Below are 19,855 nucleotides of genomic sequence, written 5' to 3'. Positions count from 1 at the left end.
CTAGGACATCACCATGGTCGTGTATCGCTGAATGTTGCTCTCGGTAGAAGCGCGGCGTCCATACTTCAAGAGCTGAGGACTCTTCGAATCCGTCGATGTTTCTGAACTGCGGGCAGCAGCTTCGGATAATGGAGTGTTTGTGCCAGCGTGGCGGCATTTCCACAGTGTGCCTGGTTCTGTGCGCCCTGATGCGATGGGGAGAACCGCCGTGATCGGTTCGTCGCCGGCATTCTGGTTCTGCGTTATCCCGATTCGGTATGCACTCGGTGCGGCTTCACCATGTCCAAGAAGAAGTGTGGGTGTAATCTTTCGAGCATATAGCTTCCGCAGCGTTAACAACTGATCGAGTTGACGTTCTGGGATTCCCTGCACGGTCGGATTACCGATGATCTGAAAGGCACGTCTCAGTGCGGCCGTGGGTGCGCCATTCCAGAGTCCCGGCTCTTTAAAGGGCCCCAATCCCGGGATGAACTCCTTGTTCGCGTGGACAGGAAAGAAGTCTCGTAGCGTATAACGCCAGTATAAGCCACCGGTTGCTTCAGACGACATGCGTGTGGTCCTCTTGAGGTATTCCGAGTACATCTCCGGTGTGGGCACCATTCGTGGAGGGATGTCTCCGTGCCGTCCGGCAGTCTCGATCCGATTCTGATAGTCCTTGAGCTCAAAGCTGACAAAATACTCCAGCTCGGAGGGAATGAAGATCAGGCCCGGGTTGTTGAGGTCGTCGAACGCTCGGTGGCAGGAGGGACACAGGGGAACGCCGTTTTGCTCATCTCCAAGGTGATCAAAGGTCAGGATACCGGCAGCAACGTAGTCGCCGAACTGTTGGCAGTTAGCAGTCTGTCCGTCAAGGACAGCACCGATGATTCAGGTCTCTGGCTGCCTTGCTTGCAGTGACTTACTGAACCATCCTTTTTGCTTATCACAGGGGCAATCTCTGCCGCTCCTCCACCACAATGCCAACAATGCTCACCACCATTTCGTTCCAGTATCTTTCGCTTCGTGGTCTTGGAGAACTGCGAGACGGAAGACGTGTCAGCAGTACCTGCGCTGTCAACATCACTTGATCTCGAGGAATTTGGCCCGACCGACGAGGGAACTGTGCGCAGATAGTCAGATGCCGGAATGTCTGGGCGTTGCTGCGACATGACTGTTCGCTCAGGAGGAGAATCCCCTCGGCTCTATGGTGCATAAACCTGGCAAGCGATCGAGAGCTGCATTGTTTTTCCTTTTGTAGGTGCAGCAGATGCCGCAGCTGCAACGAACGCGCCAAGTTTTCCCAGTCACATTAAGACTACGAAGCACATGGACGCCGAAGGTTCCAGTGGTTCTCTGCGGGTATTACTGGGCACCCTCTGGATCTCGCAGCCCGGACGAAGCCTGGACCGCGTCAGCTAGCCTGCGGTTCCTTCAGGTCCTTGCCACTTTCGCCCGACACCGTACTCAGAGACATGATCGATGCTCAACTTGCAATGAGGGATTCGAGGAGAAAGACGAGGCCTTGATGGCATAGTGGCCATAGAAGGTAGTTCCCAGCAAGAGAGAGACTCTGTTACCTGCTGACAGTCCTTGCAGAGCACCGGATTTTCTGCTGGCCTCTCTCGTAAAGCAATGTTGCGCTGACATCGTATTGAAAGGCCTCCTCTCGATCTTTACCCTTCTCCCGACGTCCACCTCTCCGTCAGAGGTCAAGCAAGCTGACCTTGATTGACGAATCTTCCGCTCTCACCAGAGATACCCCGATCCCAAAAGAAGAAAATACGTTGATGGCAGCTCTCACGAAACAAGTGGACTGTTTCAGTCCGAAGACTGTTGCAGGTACTGTTCCTTACGAGGGCATCCAAGAGAGAGGACCCAAGGAAGAACACAAGGCAACAAGCTCAGAGCAAGTTACATGGGACCATCTCTCAATCAGCAGGTTTCGTGTGCTTCATGCCTTTCCAAGGGGTGGTGTGACTATGATACGGCTTGCATTCTTCTTGACGTCGCCGCTGCTCAAGGGGAGTGTACTCGTGGACAATACTCTGTGCCAGGATTTGTACCGAGGAATAGGTGGGCTGGTGTTACCGCCGTCCTGGCCCCGTCTGGGCCTACTTGAGGCGTTGCTAGGTGCGGTCATTGGAAAGGGTTACTCAAGCGAGAGGCAGCTGGAGCCTCATTTGTGAGGCATATGTTCAATGATACAAAGGGAATCATACAGCACCACCATGCTGGCAAGAAACACTTCTGTTTCTTGATCCTGATACCCTCAGTCCTGCACTGGACTTATCAGCGCAGCTTTCAGTTCACGAATCAGCTGGCTGTACCGTTTCACAAACCTCATTGTCTCTCTCTTCGACGCACCATACCTGCAAGGTGGGCAAGGGGACATGGCGTTCTCTATGTCATCCTTTGAGCGGTGGAAGGGATGAATTGAAACAGAAAGGACTATCTGTAAGGCTCAAGGATTGGCAACAATAATGATATAATTTTGGGCACGCAGGCAGAATCTGTGCCACCAGTGTCGGGTGTAGAGCAGGTTGTGTAATGAAGATGTTTTAATAGGAACGAGAATTGTATTATGGAACGGGACCAACCCCCTGACAGGCAGGAAACAATCAACCAGAGAAACACTGCATTGTCAGCTGTGCTACGTCGCATGCGGGAGAGACGTGATATGTTGCTGTCCTGCGGTGAAACGGTGTTTGCCTCGACGACATATCGAAAGGCCCAACAACCTTGATCTTCTTCTACTCTGCTATGAGTGTCGTCTCTCACTCTGGCTGAGGATACCCAATCCGGATTTGGAATGCCTCCAAGGTAATCGGATTCTGGTCGAGAAGAGTCTCCATGGTCTGCTGAGAGTGCTGCTTGAGGCTCAGGAGCGGGTCGAATGCCTCAACCACGAGGTCGTGGTTCTTCCACAGTAAGGCACAGAGCCGGCCCCGGTGCCTTGCATCTCTGCAGTTCACGACGCTCGAGCGAGGCATGGACGAGGGCCTGCGCCTCTGTCTCTTACCATCGTCGTCGGTACCTTGACCTTCACGTTTCCGCTTGCGCCCGCTCTTCCTTGTGTGGCAGTGTACCCGGCACTGGGCGGGGGTAGTGTCCATCTTCTCCGTAGCGGTCTTGCTAATCTCCCGCTCTCATCATCTCCAAATGGTGCAGGGGGCATGGGTTGCGGTAGTGGCCATGTACAGGGTTGTGACAACGGGTGAGAAGGATAGGAAACGAGGCTTGGGAGGAGACCTGGCTGTTGTCTCTGGAAGCCATGGTCGAAGCGAACAACACACTTGGATACGAGGTGAAAGGAATGTCTCAGGAAAGCCGCCACGGAGGCCTCTGGCACGGGTGCTATTGCCTTGATGGGCTGAGGCACAGCTTTCGTGGAATCTCGCACGGATTGCCTCACCTCGCATCTTGCCGCCAGGGATATCCCAAGGTCGGAAGTGGAGGCTACGCAACGGACATCCATCTCCTCTGGTCCTTCGCGGACGGCGCCTAACAGTCCGTCCTAAAGAGACGCCTCTTTCTGCGGGCCCGTCGATAGTTCACCGGACACCGCCAGTGGTCTCTCTTGACCTCCTCCGTCTGACCCGTACGGAGGAGGCGTGAGAACCAACCAGCGATGAACAGCAAAAGGGACGAGAACAACTGCAACCACAGGAAAGTGTTTAAGGCAGCGCTAGAGAGGGCCCCTGTGTCCTATCAAAAGGTTGACCATGGGAATGTGTGGAATGATTTCTCCACCTTGCAAACCTTCATGCGCTTTGCTGGGCCACGACAAAACACGACTCACGGGCCAACACCCACCCACGCAGTCAGACGTCATGCGTACGTTTCACGGCTCCTGGTACCACGCCTGTAATGCTCCAGCAATGACGGGTCTATTCCACTATGTGCTCCGGCGCATCATCTGTCACGCCTCCCAAGAGCAGCAGCGTCAGCAATGTTGACATGGGGGTTGGGGTCTCAGAAAGTGACAGGGAGCTGTCAAAGGCAGCCCAGGGTTGCAGCCCAGGGATGTCCCAGCATGGCAAAGCGGCGGAGAGAGCGTCCAGGAGCAGAGGCCTCCCCGTGGTGCAGGATTCTCAGGATATGGCTAACAGAAAAGCAAGCCCATCCAGCCATCAGGTATGTTAATGCTAGGAGCTTCTGGTCTCTCGGCTATCTATCAGTACGTGTGTCTCTTGCTGCCACCTTCTGGCTCTGACTACAGCCCGCGAGGACGGCCCTTCCCACAGCTGCTCTTATTGCTTCTCGCTGGGCCCGGTTGTCGATAACATGCCTTACGGCATTGTCTAGGCAAACCAGGCGGCGGCTGCGTTCGCCATCGTCACGGTCTAGCGATTGGCAGGCATTTGGTCTCAGTGGGACTTTCGATTAAGCGACATTTTCTGGTACAAGTGCGTCCTGACTCTATTCCGGACGCTCTCGACGTTCGCCGGCGCCATTCTACTCGCCCTCCTCTTCCTCGGCCCAGTCCAGTTGACCTTCTCCTGCTGGATTGCTTGCCAGGCTCTGTCTCTTGCATGCAGCAGTCTCCTCGCGGTGAGTTCCTGATGCCTCTTCATGCTTAAGAGCGTGCGATGCTGACTCCTGCGACCGTAGTTGACAGAGGTAGTACATCCCTCTATGGTCTGCCTCTTCGCCACGCAAGCCCGTGTAACGGCCGCCGTCTTCTGCTTTGGATGCGCGATCCAGGCCTCCCTTGGTGTCACAAAAAATGCAAAGATCGGCGGCGGCACAGGCAACCCGATCATCTGAGGTATCCCAGTGGCAGTCGATATCAGCATGGAATAAACGGGGCTTCTCACAGCCGGCATTATACGTAGAAGGGATGGGTCTGCAATGCCGTCGTCGTCGTCGGCGAAGATCAGGCTTCGCGTTTTCGACGTGGTAGCCACTGTTTACCTACTGTGCTCGATTGTGTGTCTAATGCTTTCTCTGACGGTCGTCTGGGAAAGGTATCTCCAAGGTTGGGGCCAGAGCCTGGCGCCGTGCGGCGTCCTAGGCCTCACGCCGTTGGAAGGTCTCATCTGGAAGTTGTGGGAAGGGCTTCGTGGCCGCAGATACGCGTCTCAACGTGGCTCTGACGTTGTGGGAGACAAACACGCCTCTCATGTTTCTCTGGGTTAGCGCCCTCTTACCTCCTTTGCCAATGGCAAGATGTATAAATTGCAATCGACATCTCATATGGCAATCGGCGATTCTAGAAACCTCCATTGGTCTTCAGATAGCATGTGTAATTAAAACACAGCCACCATCGACTTGAGTCCTGTTTATGGACCACAGTATGCTGGCCTGTCCCGCTCCGCGATGTCACCCTTTACTACTACGGGGACCGCCTTCTTCTGTCCAGCCCTCTCCCTCTCTCTGTCTATACTCACCACCGTCTTCAGTATTTTATTCATACAGGGGCAGAGCAGATTGAGAAAAGGCTGCCACGTACCGGTGACAGACGCACTCCGTCTGGGAGCTGGACTTGTAATGACCACAGTGCCGCTTTGACCAGGTCACCACATAGAGTGGCAACCGGCCGCGTTGCTACGAGAATCCACACCACGTGGAGAACCAGGAAACCTGCTGGCCACTGGAACTTCCAATCCCTCCTCCTCCTCGTAGTCTTCTTACCCCAGAAAAGGTTAGCGAGAGATGTGTTGCATTTGTATTCTCCACTCTGGAAATATGTTGCCGCGGGTCATTGGCCGGGAATGCTCGCCGGGTCAACACCTCCTCCACCCGGTTGTATGCCATCACCGTTATATGCTTTTTGTGTCAGCACTAAATCTGGCATATTTGTGGGGGCACAGGTTGACGATGAGCTGTGCCGCACAGATGAAACCATCGGTCGGGGGCTTTGCTCAATTCCATTCATTTTCAAACAAGAGAGAGTCGGGTGACAGGTGCCGTAGACGCTTCTGCTATTCGACCATCATGCTGAGAGTCAGGCAAAAGGCGAGCAGCAAATGATGGTCACAGGGGCACGAACCGTTCAGATACTCACACATCCGGCTGAGCGTGTCCAACTATATCGTAAACTAGGCTCGTGACGACCGGATCCTCGCCCGGCGTTTCTTCAATTTGGGAGCGCCAGGGTACAGCGGGACAATGACGCCCTTCGCCCAATCGCCTTTCGGCTCTCTCCGTCGATTGAGCCATGGCCCATCCTTTGCTCCTGGTCCCCAGGATACGAAGGTGCATGAAGGACAGGGGCAGATACAAGCACTGGATAGGCTGATGGTCATCGGGCGAAATCGACTGATGAGAACTTTTGAGAGGTCGCCCAGACAGAACCCACCCTGCAGGAAGGACAACAGCAGAGACCCGCCACTCCGGCCTCCTATCTGCAGAACCGATCACGAAACAGGTAAAAGAAGAGCTGAACATCCATGTAGGTGACGTCGTAGAAGCACCACTGGACCGATGGCTGGCACACCGCCTGACGTGGCGAGTTAGAGGAATATGGAGGGCGCCTGGACGTCGAGAGGATATTGAAACCGGGCGCCATTTCATGTATCAATTGCCTGAGGCAATGGCTGCCGTTACCCCCTGGAGCGTGTGAGGCTGGGACAATGGCTCCAGGCCGAAGCTGATAAAGGTGCGTTGATCCTCCAACAAGCATAGAAGACGATACCGACGCCCTAGCAACGAATATATCGTCCCTCTCTGAACGCCGCCGATCGTCCCCATACCAACCGTTACCTCTACTCACAGGCACAGACTTCTGACCGCTTCTGGGATCTAGGCGTGCTTATAGTGGCATCAGAACGTGAGTAACCAAACCTAACAGGGAAGAAGAGGAAAAGCTAACCACACAACCTTGAGTGTCACAGCGACAGACTTGACGGGCCAGCAAGGTAACATCTCGAAGTAACACAGCCAGCCTACCACTCCTGTCCCTTCTTTCACCACGCGAAAAAAGCCAATTCCCCACAATATGGCAACACATGTGCCCAGTCTGAAGCGGAAGGCCGACGGGCAGCCAGCGGCGGAAACGGTCAGGCGAACCAAGCCCTCCCGAGGTCAATCGACAGAGCAGCAGCAGGGTCTGCGCGACGTCAGGGCTGAGTGGGGACACGCATGCGATTTCTGCAAGAAAAGGAAAAGGAGGTGTAATGGCCAAGAGCCATGCGAGAACTGTATACATTACCAAGAGAGGTGTGTTTACAGACCTCGTTACCCGCCCTGTGAACTCGGCGCCGCAATGCTGAAGCACGTCAACCTCCTGGAGGACGATGGGCTGGAGGCGTTGGATCTGTTCTTGACGCGGCTTCTCGGCAAATGTTCGTTATTTTGGCGCGGGAACACCAACGAGGTGGTGGAAGAGCTCGTCTCGACACTCCGTCAACGCGGGTCCGGCGCCACGACATTCGCCCACGTCGAGATACCAGAGAGCCGCAGCGACAGCAGCACAGACCAGTGTGCTCGAGATCTCACGGGCTACGGCAACGGGCCCAGAGTCTGCTCGCCCGCGGGAGCGGAGGACAATGACAAAAGCCACGGCGGTAACGAGATGGAATTCAGCTTTGTAGACTTCCTCAACGCGCCGCTGCAGGACCAACAACTCATCGTCCCAGGCTTCACAGAGATCGGCTCATCGAGTGCCCCTTCTAGGGGCTCCTCCGCAAGCACCCCGCCAGCCGACCTTGCTGCCGTGTTAGACCACGACGGTGCCACGGGACAAGAGGTGGCGATGACGATGCGGGAGAGCGCCGTTCCTTCTCCTTTCACGAAAACGCCACCACCACTCCGAGATGCGTTCGACAGTATAGTAGGGGTGGGCTCCGTTTCTTGGAACGTTGGTTGGAACGTTGGCAGCGTGATGGACCGATTCTTCGCTGCGAACTTCGACACGGCCGAGGCGTGCGTGTGGCCCTGGCCGGGGGAGGAGTTGACGGCGATTCAGACAGTCGGTCAGCTGCCCATATAAAAACTGTCCGGTGTATGAAGCTCACTCACTGGGCCGCCGGCAACATGTCATCTCGGTAGATATAGCTCCAAAGTCAATTAGATGTCTCGGGCAGGTGTTCCTCGACTCCTGGGCGGCAAACGCAGCATGGTCTCCGATGGAGGCAAGAGATCAGATATAGATAAATATGTAGCTCAGGGGCTCCCCAGAAGTAGTGCCAGTCTCTCCTCGAGGCACTTTAGGTGCCTGTTTCGCATCAAGGCTTGGGCGGCAAGACAAATGTCCTGCTCACGCAAGGGATAGATGGAACTCGGCGCTTGGAGTCTGGATTTGCTGCTCGCTATCATGTCCATGGAGCTGGTTGAAAGGTCGGGCGCGTGACGAGACTCCGTCATCTGCCGCTTCTATCTTTGGACAGCCGTCTCCTCGGTCCACGGGGGCCCAGGATAGCTGCGCAAGACGAGAACTGCCCATAAAGAACGACCTCGCTCCGCTGGGTGGTTTGTCCATAGACGCACAGTAGCTCACGCAAGTATCGCCAGTCAAAGCAGATTAGTTGCTCTCCGAAGAATTTATTGCATTGTTTCCACCGGCACTCTCCGCCATTCAATTCGTCTTTCGTTTCTTTCGCTCCGCCTGCCCGCAAGACACTCACTCCGCCCCTGCGCCAATACATTGTCCTCTCCGTCATGAGCTCCGACATCAAGCATCCCAGTGACGAGGAGAGCCACCAAGAAGAGGCTCTCAATCCTGCAAGCCCAACCCCGTCGTCGACCACAAAGACACCATCGGTCGAGACTACACCACCACGGGATCCCTTCCAGGTCCACCCCAAAGACAACCCGCAGGAAGAATTTGAAGTGTGGCACGACTGCGAACCCTGCGCCTCCGAGAACGTGTCTCCTCTCCTCCTCTCTCCCATCCGGCTGTACCGCGCCGGGGCCCTGCAGGAGATCGAAGCAACCCTCCACGTCGAAAGGTACAGCCGCAGCGGCTGCATTCACCTCGCATACTTCCTCGGCGCTCGGCGCATTTTTTCCATCGGGCTCCCGCTCCGAGCCATCATTTCGGAACGCCACGAGGATGAATATTGTGCCTGCGATACAGTGGGAGACGGGATGACGACGCCCGAGGCCGAGGATGGTGAGGGTCCCGCTGGCCTTGTCGCCGGCGATGGCGGTCGAAAAAGGAAACGTGTCGATGACGACGAGGAGAGCGTTTCTGCGTCGCACCGCGAGACTCGTCCCCGCCTGGAAAGCCCTCAACATCCAACTTCCCTCTCCTAGCCTTGGGCTGGCAGGGTCGTTGGAGGACAAGGGTGCAAGAGCACGAAATGTCCATGGCGTCCCGGTAATAGAAAAACCCGTCCTGAGATCGTCAACAATCGGATGGCGTGACCCAACAAAGCCTGATAAACAGTTGGAAGGACCACGGCTGCCACAAATATGTCTCTGAGCGACGGTGCTGTCCACGACGGGGAGCGGTCATTATTGAGACAGGTTGTGGACAGATGTGGGCAGCCTCGCGGCCTCATCCACGAGCGGACAAGTGAGTGCTTTATCACATTATCCTCTCGCGCCTTTACGTCTAACATGGTACAACCTCCTTTGAGGGATCAGGGATTCGTCTACCGAGTTGGAGCTGGACGTCTCACCCACCGTCCGTGCCCCCGAGTACGATTCTGCGGCTCGTTCGACAGCCAGCGGGAGCTGCTCACCGTGGCCAATCCCCCCAGCCGACCCGGTCCACCACTCGCAGACTCACTGAAAGAGAACTACTGTCCTGGATGAAGTACTATACTACCGGCAGACAGGCTGCAACTGAGCGGACGCATGCATGTTATACCACCAGCGCAGCCCATTCGAGAGAGAGCCTCGCACGCTGCATGTACACTACAACACGTCGAGTCACAAGACTCACTCACTGTAACAAGATGAACCTGAGATAGAAAATGCAACAAGCCTTCAGCCTTTGTGGCCTGAGTATTCATCGTTCTCGGAGCCACATGATGTTATAGTTCTGACATGATTCCTGTAACTCACAAACGCCCCGATGTTGGAAGAATGAATCGTCGGTGTCAGCGAGTAATGAATGCAGGGAGTGTGCCAGCAGCGTTTTGTGGTTCCCTGACACCACCTGATGTCTTCCCCAGCTAGCTAGTTAGCCAGCGGCGGTTACGAGAAAGGCTTAATCGAGCACGGTGTGCACCGTTGGCAGTCGGCTGGATATGCCGTGACAAGGGAAAAGCCAGGCCGGAGGCACCGAGATCCCGACTCGATCGACCCATGCCAGATCCAGGCTGGGAGCAAGAAGTCGTTTCGGCGGTATCACCACGAAGAGCTCGCGAGCTGTGGCATCACGGGAATGTATTGTCCACCCTGTCAAACAAATATCTCGAATTCCGTAGGCCGTGCACTAAAGGTGTCTTCCCCTTCCTGCCTTCGACACCTTGATGCAAGCTGGGCGGACATTCGACCTGGAAACGAGGCATCCACGTTGGAAAACCCAACGATGATGGCAGTAGAGCACGCCTAATCCCCCTGCCGGCATCGCCGTGCATAACACCTGGGATGTCGATCAAGAATTCGACTGCAGGACTATGCTGTGTAACAATCGTCGTCGGGGATGGCGCTGTGCTATGGGTCTTCGGGCGCGGCGGAGACAGGAAGAAAACACCAGAGAACGCTTCGCCCCGAGATCTATGGGGCCAATGCTTTGTTGGGAAAATTTCCCCGTTGGTAAACCGCGCTCGACGAGTCAGACACTGCGTGGGGACATAGACAAGAGACAGACAGTATGGAGGGTCCGGTGCCCTGACTGGCGAATGGAAGGGCGGCAGATGGGACGGCGGTTAAGGGGCCGCCTGGAAGCAGGACGAGGCTGTTCGTCAACATGGATGACTGGAATGCTGGGAGATCCACAGCAATATTGGATACCGACTTGGGATTGCACTGACTGATATGCGTGGTTTACTTAGGACGTGATTGGCCCCAGCCTATTTATTGACCGCCCACCACGTCGCACTGTGGTCGTTTCGCCCTGTTGCGGCACCATGCAAGGCGGCAGCGCTCAGGGAGTCGGTCACGCTGGCCGCACAGCCCCCAGCCAGCGCCTAAACAAAGGAGTGCTTCGTGGATATCGTTGTATATGAGAGTTCACCCGGGCCTCTGTCCTTCTACCCGCACTGCTTGTCGGTACATCACTCACTACTTTGGTTGCTGGACCTCTTCTCACATATTTCACCTTTTTGGAAATCTGCAAGGTCTATTCTCATCCCCCGACCTCCTCGACCTTCACTATTTGCCAGGCACGATGAGGTTCCTCTGTTGTGGCGACGACTCCGACACCGGTCCCACCCAACCCAACAGGCCACATGTCGACTTCGACGCCAACGCCGAAGCTGAGGATGGCAGCAAGCCCGGCGTCTCCCGCCTCCCTGCCAGAGACAGCTTCAAGCTGTTGTTCGAAGGCGAGCTTCCGCCGGACTACACCTTCAACGCCGAACCCGACGGAGTCCGGCTCCTCCTGGACGTGATCAAACGTGGTCACCGACTGGGCCACAACATGGGCATCTCGGGCGCCTTCAACGCGCTCCGTCACCGCCACATCAGTGTGTGGGTCGATGACAACCACCGTCTGCCGGCGGTGACGCGCAATTCAATGCGGTCGCTCGCCGTCATGTTCCTCAGCCTCGCCAAGGCCGTGTCCGCCGACATGGAGTTCTTCTTCATGAGCCAGAGCAACACCGAGAGTGGAGACCTCACCCCGGAGGAAAAGGACAAGGCCAAGGCCCTGGACCGGCTGTGGATCACGAAAAATTGGTCGCAGGCGAAGACTATGGTAGAAAAGGACCCGATCCTCCAAGACATGGGCCTCCTGCAGTGGATGGAGAACAACTCATCCGGTGAGGTCGCAACGTCGTCGGACATGGAGCAGGCAATGTGGCCGCAGCGGGTGAAGTCGGGCCCCTCTTCCAAGACGAACGCTGCTTCCACGCAGGCAACCAATGAGGAAACGCCGCGCGAGAGGTTTCTCCGCCTGCTGTCCCACGTGCGCGACCTCAAGCTCCCGTTCTGGCAGGGCTACTACCAGGACGACATCGACATGACGGCTCTCGCGGCGGCTCACGCGTCGGCGCTCGAGGAATCCGGTAAGCAGCCCAAGTCGCTCAACAGTCTCCGTTTCACCTTCGAGCGGGAGATCGGGCGCTACCTGCGCCTCAAGCAGAGCAAGGGGCATGACGCCGCGCCCACCACGGTGCTGCTGTTGACCGGCTCCCCACTCCAACCAACGGAGGCCGACGCCATCATCAAGTGCCAGAAGGACAACACGCTGTTGGGGAAGCAGCCGCCGTCGACCGCGACGGCAGTGCGCGGCGAGGGCAGCCAGTTCTGCATCCAGACGATCGCGTGGACGGAGTTCATGGACGAGCAGAGCAAGCGGTGCCTGCGCAAGATCGACAACGCCAACAAGGGCGAGGACGACATCAACGACCTCACCGAAGTGCATGACACGAAGCTCCGTGACCACGGGGCCAGCGCCGAGCTGCTCTTCAAGGTCCTCAACAGCCACAACCCTGCCGTCGACGGCCTGACCCTCAAGGACGAAGACAAGTACGGCAAGGCCAAGTTGTACGTGACCGGCCAGCCATTAGTCATGCCCGGCGTCGACAAGATTGCCGCCGTGTTGGGACAGAACAGCGAGGACGTCGCCGTGGAGGAAGAGATTAGCAGGGTCGGTGGTGTCCTGGTGTCGTCGTCGTCGAAGTAAGTCAGCTTGAAGGGAGGGGCCTCAGGAAGCCAGGAGGCAGGAATGAGACAAGGGAGCCTGAGCAGGCCTTGCAGGTGTTGGAGAGAGATTGTTGTTACCTTTGTTACGGGTCGTCCTGAACGCCCCCAAAGCAGGAGAAACTGAGGCCGCCGGCTGTGCGGTCGTGGCAGCGCACACATGCATATGCTGATGTTGACACCCTGTTCTACTCGAAAAGACTCCCCTTCCCCCGCCATGAGAATCAATCCAAGTGCCAAGAGTGTGAATCCACTATCACCAGCTGTGATTTTGTCCTCAGTAGACTGCTGTATGTGTTTGTGTGTTTCCTGTATGCATTGGGGGCGATAGATTCGAACTATCATGACAATGACTCCGAGTCCGTCAATGGCGGCTCCGGTGTGTGTGCTGCCTATCTCGCACAGCCCCTGTTCCAAATGTTGACCGAAATGCTTCCTCAATATATGTCAGATAAAGAGACATACCGATGCTGCTGCTGCTGCTGCTGCTGCTGCCTCGGCTTGAGAGCAGCCATAGGCACCAAGCTCGCTTTGCCACGCCGCTGCCAACTCCGGGTTTCTTCTGTCAGCTGGTCTCAAGACTCAGGCTCTTTCAACGTTGGCCTGGTCTTGAGGCATGTGTAGCTCTTCACGAGCCATCCTCTCAATCTTGGATGTACCATGTCTGTCTGTCGTCACCCACAGTCATACTTTGCTGCCACCTGTGATGCCCGGGAGTAGTCTTAGTCACTTTGTGAAGCATGTCAGTCTTGAGCCTTGTTGAGGTGAGACATTTGAGAACGAGCACTGAGAGCTGCCAAGATAGTCGGCTTTGGCGGTACCGTGTGTGCTGTCACTGCGCAGTGAATCTCACACACAATCAGTGAAGGAAAAAGATCTGAGCTCAATAAAAGACCGAGTCTTCGTCGCCTTGTCCGCATCTTCAACTCGTCTCTCTCTTCTCTCTCTTCTCTGCCCCGAATCGAACCAACTTCCTTCTTCTCACAACAGTACCGAGGTGTGAGATTCCTGCCGCCCGACATGCGCCGCGCCACCGCATCTCAGCCCACGATGTCTTCCTCTCTCGCCCGTGTTGTCCTGAGCTTCCTCACCCTCACCTTGCTGGGAATCGTTCCAACAGAGGCCATTCTGGTCAACACCCCTCTCGAAGCCCTTCCTCGCATGCAACAGTCCTTCACGGACGGTGTGGCACTGGCAACATTTGCGTCTTTCGTCGTCGACTCCTGCGACGACGTGTACCTGCGGTATTTCCCAGCCAGTGACGTGGACTTTGTGCGACGCATCTTTCGCCGCGTCGCCAACCTCCCCGTCGACGCCGTGCTGACCATGAACCAGCTCCCCACGGTCCTGCAGCAGCGTGCCACCATCGGCGTGGACCCGCGGCTCTTCAACCTGATGATCTCCTACGGCAACTATCCGGGGATTAGAGAGCAAGTGTGCGGCATCCCGAATGATGATACCAACGCCGCCTTCACCTCGGCGGACGGCGGTGGGCCGCTTATCACTATGTGTGCGTCGGCGTTCGAGATGTACCCGGACGAGGACGAGATCATGAATCCGCCTTTCTGGGCCCTGAACGCGCAAGGGAATCTGCTGCCGGGGTACGGGTGCGATGGCCTCGGCGACCATGATTCGGATCTGATGTGGTTCCCCGGCGCCGTTTTGATGCACGAAATTATGCACTTTTCCGACTTATTCGACGACCTCCCGAACTGGTTTGCCTGGACGTACCCGTCCAACGGAGTGAATGGCATTGGGGACTATGATGGCACGTCACCACGCGAAGGGTACGGCCCCTTTTACTCACGCGTGCTCAATTTACTCTCCAGCCTCGAACCCCAGAAATACCGCCCCCACGAAGCCATCAACAATGCAGACAGTTACGCCTCGTATGCCCTGTCGGTCTGGTGGCGATGGAAATGCCAGAGGGAGTTCGGCCCGTCCGTCACGAAGGCTGACAGCTATAATCGAGAAACCCCTCCTCGTCCCAGCCCTTGACGTGCTCGCTGCCGGCACCCCTCAACAGCACTCTAGTGGGAAAGGAAAGAATGATGACGGAATGTTTGCGTTGTTGGAGGCTTGACGCCGCGATTGGTTCCCCGGCCCGGTTCAAATAGGGAGGTGAAAGACCGGGGTTCCGCCATGGATCGTGTCCGTCACAGCATTCAGGTGCACACAAGGCAGAATAGATGACCGCAGTGCTGTAGAGCATCTCTCCCGTGTGTCGCAGGTAGATCTTGGCTTGTATTGGACGCTCCAAGACCCTAACGAGGGCAGTTCCAGTCATTGCTTTTGTTCCTGTCTCTTTCTCTGTTTTGCTTGAGCACTTGTTCGATGCGTTGACACATGGATGGTGTCAGGAACGAGCAGCGCCAGACTACAAGGGAGTCGGAGACCTGCCGCGAGATGGAGACGTAGGAAGAGTCGTGATGGACAGGGCGTGAACTTTTCCCGTTTGTCGGCGGATAATCATCAGATTGGCACGACATGTATGCAGTCGTCCGCCTGGGACTGAACGGCAACTCGACTCGACCGACTCTGCGTGATCCAAGATCCCATGATTGATGGACACTTAGTCTTCTTTCTCGTTCTCAGAGTGTCTACCCAAGGCCTTTTACATGAAATTTTCCTTTGTCTTCCGTCGATTTTGTCTTCTTCACAGTGCTTTCAAGATCCAGGAGCCATCAGGTACGGTAGGTAGGGGGAACAAGGGAGTGTTCTTTGTTTCATCGTCGCTTTTGCAGTGGTTCGGCCTTTGTGCACGGTGGCAAACACTGGGCATATTCTCTTGCTGTGCTTCCGGCTACCGTTGAGGACGGCGCTCGGGGGGGAGAGCCAACGGTCAAAGTAGTGGTGGTGGTGGTGGCTCTTGATGTCGCTATTTATCCTTCTTCAGTTGCCGTCGAGGACGTCAGGACAGCTTCACCAAGGAGGCGAGGGAGAGTGGCAAGCGGTAGGGCCTGAGGGGGGAGGGTCTGGACAGGAATTGCATAGAATGAGACGTTCTCGTCACCAGAAATGGCACAAAGGGCACCAGGGCGACAACAAGGACAGTGTGCTGTGCCCGGGAGAAACAAACATCAGCAACGGATCGGGGCCCGGAAGGTTCTGCCGAACATCAAGCGAGCGCAGTCACGTACCGAGAAAAGAGTTCTATATCCCCTTTGTTCTCTTTCTTCTTCTTGGGCAACGGATAAAGACTGACTGCTCTGCACCAAAGAGACACAAGGGAGAGCGAGACATCTGAGACGGTTCATGGGCTGTTTGAAGATCTGTGCTGAGCTGAGTTTTGACGTGCGAGGACATGGCAGAAATGGCACAGACAAACAGACAGACAGGTAGTTCGGGGATGGATGTGCGTAGTGCGTGTCGATACAACAGATCAGCAATACTACAGCGCCGGGCAGTGCCTCCTTGTCATTGTCGTTGTTATGTATATAGTCGGTCCATTGCCCATTGTCCATTGTCCGTTGACCGTGTGCACTGGTGTCCTGTTTACGGCACGAACACCGCACACAGCAACGGGACAACCTCCTCACCATCTCCTGGGTGTGGATGTTTGATCCGGCAGGCAAATAGCACCCGAGAAGCAGTCAGTTCTGGAGGCTTTTGACGATTCTTCCGTCATTGCATGACAAGCCGCACATATTGTCAACGGTTTTGCAACAAAGCGTCGACGAAGGAGGGAATTCAAACAAATTTACCTTCAAATCTGCAATATGTTGCCACTACCACGATGGCAAATTGCTTTCCCAATGCGAACAGGTGGCAGGCTGTTCCATGCCCCGGCGAGAGCTCTTGCACAGCAGCACATGGAATACATTCATGGACCATGGTAAGCACGTTGCACAGTTCACTCATTCTCTTCTTTTTGATTGTTGATCACTCATTCGACCGGATTGACAGAGTTAGGGCCCTCAATATTGAATATCAGAACAGTCACGCTGGCGGTCACAGCTTGTATTACGCCTCAGCATACACGACTTGTGTAAGTCACCTCTAGCTTCCTGAAGTATCACTGTTCGAGGCCTTAATTGAGTCACCAGAGGCAGTGATCATCTGCGTGCAGCCTTACGGTGATAGTCGAGCCCTCTGCCTCGTCGAGTCACAGTATCACGTTCTCAAGCCATCACGCATTCTCCCACTGCCTTATATCGTCACACAATGTCCAGAGGCAGTGGTGACGTCTGACATCAGGCTCCGCCTCCTCGCGCGTAGCCCGCATCCGTCCGTCCTTAAATATCTCCCATTTCCTCCAGCTTTTGCACTTTCTCCTTCTCCCGCACGGCACACATCCCAACGCTACACCTTCCTCTCCTCCCCTCTCTATTCATTAGTCTCCAGCAACTCATGGCAGCCTTGCAAGGCCCTCGGGCTTCTGCGTGCTTATCCCATGGCGTCTTGCAAACAGAGACCTCTTAACGCAATAGCTTCCTCTGACGAAAAACCAAACTGGGCAACAGTTCATCTTCCTCGACAAGGTCCGCTTCCACATTATGATCTGAGCCAGACCAGCACATGAGCTTTAACGAGCTTTAACGAGTCCAACTCATCTCATCCAAAGACCACAAAATCTACGACAGCAACTCGACTCAGCCTTCTCCGCCGCGGGAAGGACACCTCAACGCCGTAACTTGATGCTCGCAAATCTTGAGCTCAAGTCAACCATATTTGTCGGCCTCTATCCAATACATCGGACCATAGCGGTTGTGATGTAAGTTCACCACCAGGTGCAGCCCAGCCTGGCCATCACCATCGGCTGTTTATATAAATATCAACTCCCTGACCTGCCCCTAGGTCCGGCCAGGTGTGTCTTCCGAACCAGGCAGGCGGATGATGCGAACGACCCTGTCGGCCTGGGTCGGAGACGTCAACAAGCCTGGCACAGAACCGTGGCGCTTTCGACCTCAAATAGCGCAACCACTCGCTCATACCTGTCTGCCTGCCCCCCGGCCACTCTGGACCCAGGCTGGACCACCGCCAACTCGAGTCATATCAACAATCTAGCTGATTTGGCTTGGATCTGCCCAGTGGTCTCTTCGACACTGCAGCTATTGACGTGTGGATAAATATCTCGGCCACGCTCCAGTCCTCGCAGCCCCCATCAATCCGCGGCTGCCTGCGTCGGGCAGGTCCCCCTTTCGTTCCCCTCAAGAGAAAAGCAATGTCCGGTGGTAACGTCAAGACCGCTTTCTGCTCCCTCTCAGGGTCTCTCCGCTCATTCACCATCCGACACGCATCCGCAGAATCGTCGGAGCGATGACTTGGACAGAGCGTCGGCAGCCAGTCTGGCACCGGCTTGTGCCGAATGGCGCAATCTTTATATATATTTACTTACGAGGCACCAGCAGCCCCTTCGGCCGGGTCTCACACTCCTCGAGATCATTCGTGTGTGTGTGGTTCGGCGGCGCCGTTGGTTCCCCGGAGAAAATCCTGGTGGATCTTCTTCTCCTGGCGGTTGGCCGACACTCGTGGCCGCGCAACAAGTCCCCAGCTCCATTGACTCCGGCCGACCTGGTTCGATCTGGGGTACGGTGTGCCCGGGCCAGCCGGCGCCCTCAACGACGGTCGCGGGTGTTGGGACAGATTCGTCTCCCTCGAGCTGATGGCCGAAGTGGGAGGACCCCTTGGGGCTGCTGAGACAACAGCCGCAACTACAGTCACAGCAACCGCTGGGGCTGCAGTTGGAGAAGAACAAACTACTCGTCCCAAAAGACCAAATCCGGCATTGCCAGCACCGGACCGAGGAGACTATCGCGGCACTCGAAGCCGGACAAGTCTTCGACCCGCTGGGACCGGACCACAGCACAGTTGACATCTGTCGACACTAATGGTAGAGACTGCGGCCGAATTGTACAGCGAGATCCATCACGACCCGGGAGTGAGACAAATTTGCAGAGAGGTGCCGGTGCGTGGGCGCCAGTTCTGCAGGGCTGCACAAGGGTATCGGCCGGCTGTGCCTCGTGGTGAAAAATGAAAAACGGTGGAAAGAGCAACTTCCCTGTTTCCCTGGATCAGTAGCAGCAACACCTGCAACAACAACAACAACATCATCATCAGCAGCAGCAGCAGCATCCTGGGTCGGTCGGCGCAGAGTTGGTAATGGCAGCAACGGCAGCGACAACAGCAACAGCAGCAGCAGCAGCCTGGGGTCCGCTCGCGCTCTGGCTGCTGTGTCAACTCAGTCGGGAGGAACCCGAGCCGTTGCCATTCACGGCCTCTTTTGTCGCCTCCTCCAATGACTCATGTCATGAAGTTGGTAGTGGATCCCCTTGGTCATTACTTGCTTGCTTACCTGGCTTGATTGATGTCCGTTCCGTGCTTCCCAGGGCGGCCTGGCCATCGAGAACCTTCCCTCCAAGCCACTGAGCAGAGCCTCAACATTCCTGGGCTGGCTGTGCTCTTCCGTGTGTGTGTCGGACGTCCGAGAGAGGACGATGCCGAGTTCTGAGCGGGGCGGCCAGCGGGCTGTGGCTGAGGTCAGAACGAAGCCAGTGACGGAAAGCATGTATGAGCGAACCACCGCTGCTGGAGATGCATCTCGTGCCGCCAACATGGCTGTCGCTTCCGACGGATTTTGATATGTCACTTGTTGATTGGTTGGGCTGGAAGTTGGCAGGCTTTCTTTCTGGACCTGGCGGATATTGATATGTCATTGGTGTGTTGCGGGATTGGAGTCGAAAAACGCGTTCTGTTCTTTGAAGAAGGCGGACATTGATATGTCACTGACCAGTACTATTGGGCAGAACAAGTATTCGAGCCAAGATCCTGCCAGAGTATTGGCTGTCGTTGTTGTTGTTGATTGGGTGGTTTCGATATATTTATATGTACGGATAGAAGTCCCTTCACTCGGACTCTTCCATGTCAAGACCTACCTCTTGTGTCTAAGCGCTAATCGATAGCTTCCATCTCCTCGGCCGAGGCCTTTTCCCTTCCTATATAAATCTCAAGTCGTTATCCGTGGAAAAATTGGTCCAGCATAAGCCCTTTCCTGCAGGAAATTGACTTGTTCCTTTCCCGCGTGTTCTGACGGCTTTGTATGCAGCCATGTCTCTACCTGATTGGCGTCTGAGCGGACCAGGCCCGCCCGTCCATGCGTCCATGGGGGCCTGATCAGTCCTTAAAGCTCTCTCGCTTCTGCTTCTCACCACGGCATTGTGACTGGATTTGTGCTCGA

At 55.7% G+C, this 19,855-nt stretch overlaps 5 protein-coding genes across 5 annotated transcripts; 4 read left to right on the top strand and 1 right to left on the bottom strand.

Annotated features, from left to right (window-relative positions):
- On the bottom strand, positions 1 to 1,148 carry AYL99_11007 (hypothetical protein; the record flags this gene model as incomplete). Its single annotated transcript, XM_018842513.1, has 2 exons — positions 1 to 822; positions 903 to 1,148. The coding sequence occupies 2 exons, from the start codon at positions 1,146 to 1,148 to the stop codon at positions 1 to 3; spliced, it is 1,068 nt and encodes a 355-aa protein (XP_018687926.1).
- A 6,038-nt stretch (positions 1,149 to 7,186) lies between these two features.
- AYL99_11006 (hypothetical protein) lies at positions 7,187 to 7,912 on the top strand (the record flags this gene model as incomplete). Its single annotated transcript, XM_018842512.1, has 1 exon — positions 7,187 to 7,912. One exon carries the CDS (start codon positions 7,187 to 7,189, stop codon positions 7,910 to 7,912), a length of 726 nt encoding a protein of 241 aa, XP_018687925.1.
- A 668-nt stretch (positions 7,913 to 8,580) lies between these two features.
- AYL99_11005 (hypothetical protein) lies at positions 8,581 to 9,177 on the top strand (the record flags this gene model as incomplete). Its single annotated transcript, XM_018842511.1, has 1 exon — positions 8,581 to 9,177. One exon carries the CDS (start codon positions 8,581 to 8,583, stop codon positions 9,175 to 9,177), a length of 597 nt encoding a protein of 198 aa, XP_018687924.1.
- A 2,026-nt stretch (positions 9,178 to 11,203) lies between these two features.
- On the top strand, positions 11,204 to 12,661 carry AYL99_11004 (hypothetical protein; the record flags this gene model as incomplete). The annotated part of the gene is made up of 1 exon (XM_018842510.1): positions 11,204 to 12,661. One exon carries the CDS (start codon positions 11,204 to 11,206, stop codon positions 12,659 to 12,661), a length of 1,458 nt encoding a protein of 485 aa, XP_018687923.1.
- Positions 12,662 to 13,728: 1,067 nt separating this feature from the next.
- AYL99_11003 (hypothetical protein) lies at positions 13,729 to 14,676 on the top strand (the record flags this gene model as incomplete). Its single annotated transcript, XM_018842509.1, has 1 exon — positions 13,729 to 14,676. The coding sequence occupies one exon, from the start codon at positions 13,729 to 13,731 to the stop codon at positions 14,674 to 14,676; it is 948 nt and encodes a 315-aa protein (XP_018687922.1).
- Between the last annotated feature and the right edge of the window lie 5,179 nt (positions 14,677 to 19,855).

This window comes from Fonsecaea erecta (assembly GCF_001651985.1).
Source record: "Fonsecaea erecta strain CBS 125763 chromosome Unknown Scaff13, whole genome shotgun sequence".
Lineage (NCBI taxonomy): Eukaryota > Fungi > Ascomycota > Eurotiomycetes > Chaetothyriales > Herpotrichiellaceae > Fonsecaea > Fonsecaea erecta.
This window is presented reverse-complemented; position numbering and strand designations above follow the sequence as displayed.